The 13,878-nt window shown below is 25.6% G+C and overlaps 1 protein-coding gene across 3 annotated transcripts; it reads left to right on the top strand.

Moving 5' to 3' along the window:
* The first annotated feature begins 2,057 nt into the window (after nt 1-2,057).
* Nucleotides 2,058-11,049, top strand: THADA (Thyroid adenoma-associated protein homolog). 3 transcript variants are annotated; one of them, XM_089225816.1, is made up of 24 exons: nt 2,062-2,306; nt 2,388-2,458; nt 2,546-2,667; nt 2,736-2,960; nt 3,335-3,572; nt 3,623-3,786; nt 3,864-4,069; nt 4,189-4,361; nt 4,488-4,669; nt 4,815-4,968; nt 5,080-5,235; nt 5,303-5,638; nt 5,704-5,828; nt 6,246-6,404; nt 6,518-6,645; nt 6,726-6,975; nt 8,135-8,258; nt 8,326-8,559; nt 8,744-9,004; nt 9,110-9,298; nt 9,386-10,087; nt 10,150-10,306; nt 10,389-10,612; nt 10,685-11,049. In XM_089225816.1, the coding sequence occupies exons 1-24, from the start codon at nt 2,192-2,194 to the stop codon at nt 10,961-10,963; spliced, it is 4,974 nt and encodes a 1,657-aa protein (XP_089081942.1). In that variant the 5' UTR covers nt 2,062-2,191; the 3' UTR covers nt 10,964-11,049. The 3 variants fall into 3 exon arrangements, with proteins under 3 accessions (XP_089081944.1, XP_089081942.1, XP_089081943.1); XM_089225817.1 differs by having other exon boundaries at nt 2,197-2,324; nt 10,685-11,047; XM_089225818.1 differs by lacking the exons at nt 10,389-10,612; nt 10,685-11,049 and having other exon boundaries at nt 2,058-2,306; nt 10,160-10,303.
* Nucleotides 11,050-13,878: the final 2,829 nt, after the last annotated feature.

The following is a 13,878-nucleotide window of genomic DNA, read 5'->3' as shown; positions in this document are numbered from 1 at the left end:
AGTAACGGGATAAATATATTATAAGGATATCGAGGAAAACAATTACCTATTTTAATTTCTTATATTTTATGTCTCATAAATCTTTTTAGTATACTATTGTACCTTTATTGTACCAATAAATGTAAATAACTTTTTTATGTGTATACATAATGTTTAGTTTATTAAATTTGCAGCAATAATATACATTTATAAAATTAAATATAAAAAATAAATTATTTAGTTTTATTTTAATAAACAATAATATTACAAGTACCTATAAACAATAAAATTAAAATTTATTTTAAATTATTTTTTTCTGATTAACTTAATAATATTGTTGAAATCTGTTTAAATAAACGTACGCTAGACGGTTCTACAAATAAAAATTATAATGATCTGAGTGTACCTACTTATTGCCAATTAAATCCTTTTAAAAAATGTTGCTATATTTTTTGTAGTTAATCGTTTTATTAAAAAGGAAATTACAGTAAAGCACAGTAAACCCCTTATCTAGGCCAACTTCATTTTAACTTAATGAATATTCAGTATAAATAAAACATCCACGTTAGGCAAAGTAATGTTAAAAATATTTTATATTAATGGTAATTTTTAGATTTTAGCTAAAGCTTTTAGTTCTGTTTCCGTAATCACATGTTTAAATTCTTTTTTTAATAAGTACCCTATATGATCATTTAAATTATTTTTAATATACTTATTCAATTAAGTTTTAAGCAATTATTTTTTCTTATATTTTATTTGAATATACTTATCTGTAGTTTTTTTTATTCATTTGTTTAAAATAATCAATTTTGTATTATTCTCTATCTCTATCACAACTCACAAGCTTGCTTAAAATAGATAGATAAAATGTTGTATAAATAATGTATAATGTTAATTTTTATTTATGAATAGAAAAAGAATATATATACCTATTGTTTATATTTTCGTACAAATATCATTTATAATTAGCGTAATGACAAACATGAAAAATTTGTCACAATTTATTACAAATCGTTACAAATTAGAAACTTTAATAATTATTTTAATTATAGGTACTTATAAAATGTATATTATTTCTACATTAAATATTACAAAGTCAATATAATTCTAGTAATACAATTTGTATTTCCAATCATGAACTTCAGTTCAAATTAATAAGAACAATTCACCAATATCAGTGTATCTAATCCGACTACTGTATTTAACAATTATTTTATGTATAAAATTAGTTAAGCTTATACCTGAATTCTGAATCCATTTTTTACATAATTCTTGGTTTTTTGGGAAACGAAATAACCTTAATCCATCATAATTCCTAGGACTTTTTCCGCATCCGTAATATGCACATACGTTCCCACTTTTCCGTGACATTTTTTTAGATTTAAAATTTCTCAATTTACAATTAAGATGATAATTAATACAATAAATAATTATTACAGTAATTATGGGAGATCTGTTCACTTTAAAGTTCGAACACAAACAAACTGTTAAATTAATATATAATATTATAATAATCAAAAATAATAAACCTAGTTTCTTACTGAATTTACCCAGTTATAAATAATCGCTGAATCAAGCTCATTAAATCTATACCATTGATTAAATATGTATATTTAATCAATGTCTATACTTTATTAATAGTGTAAAATTTATATTTAGAAAATTATAGTATAAACTTAATCAATGGTAAAACCAAAATAGTAAATACATAACAGTGCACTCAATAGTCGACCTCTCACACTGCTATAATTTCACCATTAATTATAGAACAGATTCTATCTTGACTGAGAATCGATAAAAAAATAAAAAAATATATCAAAAAAGTTGCAAAAATTTTTTATAGGCATGGCAAATTCGATCCTGGCTTCTGCGTTTTGTAATACCTGTCACTGACCATTGGACTACTAGGTAGACACCGCGCCAGGTGTCTGGCTCCCACACTACCAAATTTCTGGCTCCCATAGTCGTGATTTCAGCGCTGCCATATTTTATCATTATATGAACTATCTATGTATATTTAATCAATGGTTTAGGTGATAATAATGTGATATCACATGATAATAAAACAACAATATTGTGCAATGATACTATGATAGGTACACATAACACATGTCGAAGATATACCATTACTAACACCGGTAATTTGAATCTTACGTTTCGTAGGTACTCCAAACAGTTTGAAGGTATTTAATTTTAGATACTTAACAAAATTATGAGTGCGTTAAATCTGAAGAATGTAAAACGAGATTTTTCTCAACTCAATTACCGACCAGATGCCTGCCATCCAAGTCTAATCAACGAATTAAAAAATATTTTGGAAGCCACAGGTGGATTAAGTTGAAAATGTCATATAAAATACTACTAAAAGAATTAAAACATATTGAGTCAATTATTAATTATTGTTTTAGGACTTCGACAAGAATATGATACTGCCTTAATTAATCTAAATTCTCATTTGCTCATTGACATCATTCAACGTGTAAATATTATTAGTGAACAATATTATTGTTGTTTATTAAATTTGTAGTTGGGATAATTAAAAATTTATTTCATTTTTGAACTATAGGTATGCAAAATATGTTATTCGAGTACTTGCAACAAGGAAATGGTTGTCAATTTCTTAACATTTCTATCCAAAGTATATACTGAACATTGTATTGACGATGCAGTGAAAAATACTGTTACAAAGTAAGTATTGTATTTTGTAATTGTATTGACTAAAAATATCTCGGATATTCAAAATTTTATTTTTTCAGATGCTTAAAATCGTGTCCATTAAAATGGCAATCAGAATTATCCATTGCTATTTCATGTCAATTTATTTTAAAAATGGAAAAAGAACAGAATTTATCTGAAACAGAATATTTCTTAAAAACGCTAAATGAATGTTGCGAAAAATTTCCAGATTATATTTCAAATTGCATTGACAAGGTCATGGTATTTTTTGAAGTTAATCTCCGTCGATCATATGAAATATTAGTGTAAGTAAAGATTTAAAAATCACTTTTCTAGTTAAAAGTATCAAGCAGTCTTAATAATTTAAACTAATGGAGACAAAAATAAAAATACTTTTATTTAACATACTAATTGTAATAGTATAGACTAACTTCATGTTATTAGGACTGTTATGTATATAATATTAAGTGCCTAAATATGTTCTTTTATAATATTTAACATTATTAACACTTACATGGGTTGATCAGAAATTAATATTAAAACAATGTTAAGCAGTTCTTAATGATTTCATAAAAAACATATTATACATAATATTCTACCAGTTATTTATAGTACAAAATTTAATATTTTTGTGGAAAATTTAAGATTAATGTTTATTATCAATTTTTATGCATTTTAGATGTGAAAGCTGTCCTACACAAAAAATATCAGCTATCAGATGCGTTCATGAAAGTTTTCGCTTTTTTCTAACAGCTTATAAAAAGAATGTTTTTCCCGAGACTTTGCATTTTTCATTCAATACATGTTTTATGGATTTATTAGATAGTGATAACTTACCTATGGAAACTCTTTTCAACTGTTGCCTTTCAATAGTATATTCACTTATCAAAGAAAAATCAATTTTAGAATGCTGGAAGGTAAAGTAATTAGTTTACAAAAGAAATATAATAATATGACTATGTTTTAGATGTTTTTGGATAAACTTTCAACTCGTTCAGATTTGATTAAGTTAGGATTTTGTATGGCAATATTAAATACATTTACTGCTGACGAATTGAAAATCATTGAACCAATCACTGGGAAATCAATTTGTACAAATTTATTTAACATTATAATGGAAGCCAGTATTAGGTAATAAGTTTTTTTATTTTAATTGTCTACACATAATATTTTATTTCATCTTCAATGTTATTTGTTCATTTTTCAAGAAACTTAAATGATAGCAGTATATTAATATCTTCAAGCCGAGTGTTGGTTATATTTTCAAAACGATTATATACTAAAACCAAAATCGATATAGAGGAAGATCAAATTGAAAGATTAATCACTTTCCTTTGGACACATCTGGATCATTTTATAGATAGTGTAAGACATTCTGCTAGAGATGCTATGATAAATATAATAAAAATTAAAGGTAAGTATGTAGTTCTTATCTATGTAATATATATAATATCTATATCTATATCTTATATAGTTGGTCATTTAATCGTCAACTTTTAAAATATCTTTATTTTCATTTTAATTCATTTTTAGATGAGTATATATTAGACAATGTATTGAATCGTTTATCCACATGTGATAAAAATTCTAAAGCATTTTTTACTGTTTTATCAATAATATCAGATAAAGTTGATTCTGGATCAATAATTAAATACTTACCAAATGTCTCTAAGACTTTAATTCATTTAATGACTTTTAACAATTCAGTGAGTAAAAACATTTTCAAAATAAAATATTTCTAAATCTTTATTTTTCAAATTATAAAATAGTAAATTACCTAATCATTATTCTATTTTTTTTTTTTTTTTTTTTTTTTAAATTTTTTTTTACAGGCCATAACAGTTTTTATAAATTTAATGATAAATAATTATACAATAACTGAAAGTAAACTTTGGTTTGACTATTGGTTGCATCCATTATTCAAGAATACAGATAAATTAGATGTTAAACATTTTGAACATATTATTACTAAAGCTGTTGAACTAACTCCAGATGTTTCAAAACATATATTTAAGTAAGTTTGTGTTTCATCACTTTTGTACTGAAAATTATTTTTTCCTGTGTAGATAAATTGTATAGATAGTAAAAATGTAAAAAAAAATACACTTACTATAATTTGATAAACAATCATTAATATTATATTTTGTTGTATGTTTTAGTTTAAGTAATCAAAATGAATTGCCTTTAAAAATATATTTAATTTGTTTCAACATAGAAAAAAAACATTATTTAATAAACAACGATGACAGAAATTGGATGAGTCAAACCATTATTGAAACAATAAAAAAAGCTCTTCATAGTAATAATGAAAATGTATATTAATATTTATTATTACATTTAATCAGTTCACTTAATAATTGATAAGTCTACTATCTAATGGTCGTTAAGTTTTGATGATTAATGTTAATAATACTATTTTTATAGATACGTTTTATTGCAGTAAATCTTATTTTGGAATGTCAAAAGAAAACTCAACCATTCACTGATACAGAGTTAGAATTAATGAAATACTTTATTACTTACAACATAAAAACTGAAAAGCCGTCAGTTAGACAAACAAATTTGAGCTTTGTTAAAAAAGTTGGTGAAATATAAAATATTTTAAAATATAGATGTTTTATTAGTTTTGTTTTATTTTTTATTTCAGACACTTATAAGAATGAATGAAAGCAAATTTTCTGTTACAGTTAGAAATGACGAATCTTTAAGTTCAAAATTACTAAAATATTACACAGAATTTCAAAATTGGTTTTCAAATTTTTGTTTTCAAAACCTTTTTTCTGATGCAAATTTTTTCAGACGTAATTTTTCCCTTGAATCATTACGCCTTATTCAAACTTATCTGGTACCAACTGGTATTATTGGCTTAAATGAACCAAAACAATTATCTTTAATTTTAAATTGTATATGGGATACATTTGAGCAAAATAAAGTATTAGCTAAAGATATATTAACTTGCAACAACCAAGAATTTATCAAATTGGTAATTACTTATTAATATCTTAATTTTATTAATATTCATCTTAAACATTGATTTTTTACTTTTAGGATGATATAATAATAGAAGATATGCTTGAGACATCTAAAATATTAGCATCTAGTACCAGCCCTCCTGATTCCATTACAGCAGGATATTTATTAGAAGTAGTTATGTTTTTAAAACATAATAAAAAGTGAGTTTCATATTGATAAATTAATTGTTATATCCTTCATTTATATATGAACCACATGTCCACATAGCAATTTTCATTTTTGCAGGATCTACAATCTGAATAAATATTAGGGTTAATTTATTTGTAAAATTATGATAATGAATTAATGTGGTAAAAAACTTAGCCTTTCTATTAAATATTATATTTTTTTTAATAAAGAAAGATAAAAAATAATTATCCATATTAAATTAATGATTCCAAACTCTGATAATTATTTTGTAACTATTTAAGAATCAAATAATATTCACAGCAGGAATCATCAACATTAGACTGTCTGCTATAACATTTTATCCAACTCTGTGTTTAAGTATATAATTAATTAACTAACATTTTACCCTAATACCCATGATTTCATGTTTTTTATTCATAATATTCTAGTTATGAAAAATATACATATGACATTATACTGGATTTACTAGTTGACCTTAAAAAAGAAGTTGATCTAGCTGAAGAAAATCTTACTTTGGCATCGGGAAAAGGACCAATGTATGGATTAATTCATACTATAAAACATTTGCTTAACACTCTTGATTGGCAGTAAGTTTTATTTTTCTTCTAAACCTGTTAAATAAACTAAAATAAATAAATAATTGTTTACTTTGTATCATATATGTGTTTGTGTACACTTTTAGTTATTTAATGTTTTTCAGAAATCTTATTTTAAAAGATAATTGGACCACTTTCATTGAAAACTTATCAAAAACTTGTTTAAAATGTGAAAAACTTGTATCAATTGTTGTAAATGATTCATCTCCCGAGGGTATTATTCCAATGGATGGTAATGTATAGAATATAGATGTATACTTATACATAATTGTATCAATTTAACTTTATATTACAAAATTTTAAAAAAATTAGATTTATATCAAGATGATTGTCAAATAACTTCACAAATGGTTTTACTTTGCTGCTGGCGTACAGCAAAAGAATCATCATTATTGCTGGCAGACATAGTCAGTATTATTGAAACACAAGATTCAGACTTTAGTAATGCTCTGATAACACAAATATGTTCATGCTTAACTTTATTACTTTCTGAAACCAAACACCGAGGTGCATTTGAACAAATATATGTTGCATACTTAAAAGTTTGCTCTATTATGTGGAAGTATGTATTTTATATAATATATTATAATGTTATGCTTTCTATTTTTATTTTTATTTTTTATTAGAAATAAACAATGTATAGTTTCTGCACATGCACAATAAAATTATGTGGCAAGATTAATAACTAATAACATAGACATGAAATGTTGGATATTATTAGTATTATAAATATAATTTAAAATAATTTTTAATTCCTAAAATGTTCTAATGTATTTTATTATAATATAATCAATTATAGTATAATGTATATCATAATATAGTAGACTATACTCTATTCAGAATGAGATCATACCTTGACGACCTGCTTCGGTCCATGGGCGACAGGCGTGGCTTCATTCTGTAGTGCTAGCCCCACAATATATCGTTGTTCAACTTGGTGGGAGAAGCGTCTGATTGTTGCAGACAAAAACTGGTCGCCGTCGTGGTACAATCTTATTCCAAATAGTGTATATTATGCAGTTTTGGGTAGTAACGTAACGTGCGTTACTCGTTACTGTAACATAGTAACATTTTTCATTAACGTTATGGTAACTTTGCTATTATTATTTTTGGGTAATGCAAGTGTAACTACGTTAATTATTTACAAGTAACTTGTCAGAAGAACGCATTACATTATAAATTAATTTTTTTTTTTTTTTTGGGGGGGGGGGGGTTATTGTGATTCAACTTCCAGAGCAGTTCTTGCCCTCGTATCCGGATCGGATATTGTAATTTTATTTAAACTATTTAAATAGATATTTATATAATTACAACATTTTCCCAGTATAATCTAATATAATTTAACTGATTATAAATTAGCATTTTTAAATTTGTATAAAATAAATATAAAAAGAGATTGATTAAAAATAGACTTTTTTTATTTAAAACTTGAATCACATAAAAGTAACGTCATTGTAACTAGTTACTTTTGAAAAAAAAAGTGTAATGTTACACATCACTTTTGTACTTAGTAATTAACAAATAATCTAGTTACCTATTTTATTTTGTAACGTAACTTAGTTACTTTTAAAAAATAACTTACCCAACACTGAGTATATGTATATTTATGGAATTAATCAATAAATAGAATCAAAATTATCCTTACCAATTTAATTACATTTAAAAAAAACTTCATCAAAACATTTTTAACATAAATGACTTAGGTTTATAATTTTTTTTAGGTCCCCTACATTACACAAAGTTCCTTTAAAATATCTTGAAGATGTATTAACAGAGATTAAAACTGGATTGGGTGATTCGTTTTGTGTTACAAGAAGGAGTGCTGGAATGCCGTTTATCATTCAAGTATATTATTAATAGATGTAATATTGTAAAACATTATATAATATTATTCTATATTTATCCTTTTTAGGCTCTAATCTGTACAAACCACGATAAACGAATAAATGTTAACTATACAATGGAAACATTGATTAGTATATGTGAGAATAAGAATATAAATGAAGATTCAAAAGTCGGGGTAGTTCATGCTCTGAATGTTTTAAGAGCATTATTTCGATGTTCACAGCTAGGAGATCTGGTTGGTCCTTTCATATCCAGAGCAATTGACATATCTATAGTATTATTTAACTCATCATCATGGCCAGTAAGTATTTATGATATTCAATATGATCAAAATTACATTATTTTTGATATCTCATAATTTCATTGCATACCTAACGTCTAACGACCTCTTTATTGGATAGCTTAGTCCAACCAATATGTTACCTCTTTGGAACTTTATTTATTTATCCTAATATTAATTTTTAAATAATTTTACATTTTTATAGATTCGTAATTCTTCTACATTATTACTTAGTTCATTGGTGAATCGTGTATTTGGTGTTCCACGATCAGCTACTGAAATATCTTGGAAAAATCGTATGACTGGTCGAGAGTTCTTCCAAAGGTATCCAGAGTTGTATGATACATTTTTAAATGAATTTAAAAAGTTTTCACCTATGGACATGAGACCTTCATTGTATCCAACATTATTAATACTTGCTAGACTTTACCCAACGCTTAACGAAGCAACTGATTGTATTTTCCAAGTAAATTATATTATATTTAAATCTATAAACATTATATTTAAAAACTATTTTAGTAATATGTTATACAGTTGATTAATTACACCATTTATGTTAATTATTTTTAAGTTGGCCATTTACATTCCATATATATTTAAATGTGCTCAAAGTCCAGTTATGAAAACTAGAATGTTAGCTGCAACATCAATTGTACCCCAAGTTACACAAAATAAATTAGTTGAACATCTCTACATAACATACAACAAATTAATTACCAAGCGTTTAAAAGAAAATACAATACATGGACTTTTATTACAGGTAATTTTAATTATTTCCTTTATACTTATTGATTAAATTTGATAAAATATGCTTAATTTTTTTTGACAAATACAAATTTGATTTTAGATGTATAGCTTGGTTAAAAATCTACCAAGACTTGATGATTTTAATGAATTAGTTTCATTAACTGAAGATCTTATAAAAAACTATGATCAATTTATTAAATGTTCTTATATCGTTCAAGAAGTATTTTTAAGGTGTATTACATGTCTATGGCTTCAACTTGATGATGTGCAGTATAATAATTCTGTTAAACAATTTTGTACACTTACGTTAGAATCAATTACAAAATTAGTTCAGTCTAACGCCATTGGACGATCAAAATATTTGGAAAGTGCTACATTATTGTTATTTGCAATCAGCTTAAAAGCTCAAACTGACTTTTCAATAGTTATATACAGTATTATGATCAATAATGTGCATTGTGAAACAGTATTTAAAATTTTAGGCGTTATTTTATCTGAAAACCCTGTTGAGTTTTGTGATGATTTTGATCATTTTAAAAATCTGCATTGGGACTGCAAAGTTTTGACAAACCAACTAATGGATAACAAAAGTCTTATGGAGTTAGTCTGTCAACAGTGCACTATAGTAGACACATCAATTGATATGAAATATTTGGTTTTATCAAAATTTATTCCAGTTCTACACATGTATTTCAAAACATATGAATCAATTGACTATTTTGTTTCAAAATTGTTCAATATGAGAAGAGACTCTGAAATTGCTCAAGCTTTATCATGCATAAATGGATATTTATATTCACAAGTAAGCAATAAAATATCAATATTTTACCATTTAAATGATAATATAACAAAAATTATTTTTAGACATCTTTAGATCATTCTGTGGTAGGAAAATTAACACTTTTATTCGACAGTATATACTATAACCAACGATCTGATGAGTGCAAAAATGCTTGTATTGATATAATTGTTGATCACTATAATTTACTTATTAGAAACAACTCAATAGACATGATTGTTTGTAAGTGAATTTATTTAAGTATTCAATAGGTATTCATAATACAATTAAATACATTTTTTTTTATAATTGGCTTTGCTTATAGTTCTCAAATTATGGAATATAATAATACATTATTCCGAAGACAACAGTGAAGAAGTAAGAAATCATGTATGGTGTTTGGTGAATAAAGACACAAACTGTGCCAAATCATTTGAGTTATTATTTGACAAGTTTGCAGGACATTTTGAACAATTCCCAGTTGCTGTTCTTATAGCTTTAATATATTGGTCTTATATCGATGTAGAATTGCCTCAAGATCGTCCAGAAGTACATTCATTATTGTTTCTCATAAGTTATTTAATATCATTATAGAATATAAATTTACTTTTTCTTTCACAGGGACAAGTGTTTGACGGCGGAGACACTAGTGAATTCAAGGAACATAAAATTCGTAAAGGTCTTGCACTTAACATAATAAATAATATAATAAATATCGCTCCAGAGTCAATTAATTTGAAAATAAATAAATATCTACAAGAATGGTTAATTGAAGGATGGACAACTGATTCTGATCATAAACCAACGGTCCTAAATTTAAAGACTGTTGGAAATTTCATGACTTACGCTAAAAATGTTTATTCGATAACAAAAAAACTTAAGTATCTTAAGCTAAGCTAATTAATTAAAACTGTCCAATAAATACTAATTACTTTGTTTTATAAATAAATTATTGGTTACTACAAAAAAATAAATGCATTTACATTGTACAAATGTATAAGTCACAAGGTTCTGGCATGATGATGTCAAAAAATTCGCCAATCTGTATAGAAATAAAATTCAACAAGCTGGCAGGATCTTTTCACTATGTCTACATAGATAATATAGTGCAACGATTTTGGTATATTTTATTTTAACACTGGTTTGTATTGATGAATTTCTAGCGCGACTTTTTGTTGAAACAGTTTGTTGGTTGTTGTTCGTTCTAAATATTTATTGTTTATCACTGTTAAATGATGTCACTATGATTATGGACAGCATGAATAGAAAACTTGTACAAGTTTATTAGTGAAGATTCAACTTTGGGAATGACAAATCACGAAGCAACAAAGTTAATATATCAAATATCATGTGGACTATTTTGTTGGTAGCGAAAAATTCAATAAGAATTAATAAATATTCATAAGTGGCTTATAAAAAGTCGTATTTGCCATGGGTTACCTAAATCGAATAATCCGTAATCTGTTTGATAACAAAGTGTCAATGTCGGTTGGTTTGCTCTGAAGTCCAAAAACTGAATCTGAAAATTAATTGAAATAATAGTGTAAAAAAATCATATTGGTACTTACTGCAGCGTCATTCTACGACAAAAATTAGCGACTATCGCTAGTATTTCAGTGCACACGTGTCAAAGTTCAATTCAATGGCGGTTGATGGCACAGCTATATTATCGTAATACTTTATTGTATCGAAAATAAGCGATATTTGGCAAACATATATAACTATATAAGGGGACAGGGGTGGAGCATGCAGAAATGGAATATTTTAAAATTTAATTCGTTAAGTGCCTAAATAATCTCCATGGTTAAGTATAGGTATATTATACAGGTACACTTATTACTTATGAACCATTAATTATTGTTAATTTAGTTCATATGTCGCTTCACTGCGCCCTGTCTGATGGCCGTGACTAAGACTTAATAGTTAGGTACATGGACTAGAGTGGTAAAGAACACCAAAATTCAATATAAGCAGAGGGTATCTTACAAAATCACGATTAAAAGTTAACTAGGTACCAAGATAGTCAAGTCGTCATTAAAATAAAATGTACCTATACGATAAGTTCCATTCAGGGTCATTTGTTTTGACCTGATATGTGTTTATATGGGCGGCACACGATTCCGCACAATATACCTTTTCACCTATTCCACACATTTTCGTAATACAAAAGATTTTTTTGTTATTTAACCCAAATGTAATTATGTAACACAATCCCGCATAAAAATTGTTGCGACGTTGCAGCTATGAGAAACAGTAATTATAACAATAATATTAAATAAAACAAATAATTAAAAATAAATTTTATTGAAAAATGTATTCAAATTCTGTCGTGAATAATATTTTAGTTTGATTTGTATGCAGAAATATTTAAAATATTAAATATATTATATAATACTTACTCAATTTTTGATGTAGAAATCGCAAAATACGTACAAACATGCAAGGCCTGATTTAATAAAATTAGGGCGAAGTGCACAACTTTTTTCGAGGGCCCCAAATCAAAAAAATGTTCTAGAAAAATCTACATAAAAGGGGGATAAAATTAATTGTTATTTAAGAGGAGCTTAAACTAAAGATTTAGTTCTGTACCAGGACCAAAAATATGATGTGGAGGTCTGTAAGTATTTGCTTATTTGGTGTTCAGATAAACTAGTATTTGAGGAAAACCAAAATAATATTATAATATAACTTATACTCGAATATTTAATATTAATATCAACCATTATTATGTTTAAAATCATTTTTTTAATACAATCGGCACCGTCAAAAATCGCAAATTAGTTTTGTGCAGAATCGTGAATCGCTGGTTTATAGTTTATATCCTCATATAAGAAAAAGATTCATTACATGTAGCCGCACGTATAATATTAAAGACTGGAAATTAATACATTTATAAAATACTAAATATACATACACTTAAACTTACGCTCAAAAAAGTACAAATATGCTTTAAAAATAAGAGCTTAGTATTTATATATATATATTTTACTCACAATTTTCACAAATATAAATATTTTATAATTTTTATTAAATACCTATATATATTTTTTTTTATTAAGAATAAGCCCTCGGCGACATCGGCCATTGGGAACAATGAAATTACATTATTTACATCTATAATTTACAGTATTTACATTTGAATAAGTGTACATTTTTTTTTTTTTTTACATTTTTTTTTGAAGTTCTGCCAATGAAATGAAGTTGAAGGTGACTGCGAGTAAAGAGTTGTTGTGGCCAAGTGATTCTGCCAGGTGTTCAGGAAGATTTGATTAAATACCTATATTATTATTGATAAAAAGGGGAAATTTTATGTCAACTATAGGGATTTTAAAAACACAATATCTTGTGAAAAACAATTTAAATAAATAACCATACAATATTTATTATTATTTTTTATACTCAAATTTCCAAATAATTGCATTATAAATGTATCATTATTTAATCAAAAATCATATGCTCTAAAAATTATAAAATTAATAAATATACTCTTTAAATCATTATAAATATGCAAACATATTATGCACGATAAGTTTTCCAAAACTGTTTTTTTCAATGTCTTGAAAATAATTTCATGCTTAGATACTTAGCAATAAATCTTATAGTCCAAAAAAAAAGTATGCAAATGTAATGACTTCCGAACCCTACAATTTTATAACGTCTAAAATAAAAACCAAATTATAACTTCTATAAAGTATTAAAGTAATATAATATAAGTATCTATTATATTATTTAAACTTAGAAAATATAAAAGTATGCCACGCATTATGTGACAAATTATTTTAATATTACTTATGAAGTTATGACTGTTATGAGTT

The sequence above is a fragment of the Diuraphis noxia genome, unplaced genomic scaffold (assembly GCF_037042655.1).
Source record: "Diuraphis noxia isolate RWA-SAM2 unplaced genomic scaffold, SU_Dnox_SAM2 contig0004, whole genome shotgun sequence".
NCBI classification, from domain to species: Eukaryota; Metazoa; Arthropoda; class Insecta; order Hemiptera; family Aphididae; genus Diuraphis; species Diuraphis noxia.
This window is presented reverse-complemented; position numbering and strand designations above follow the sequence as displayed.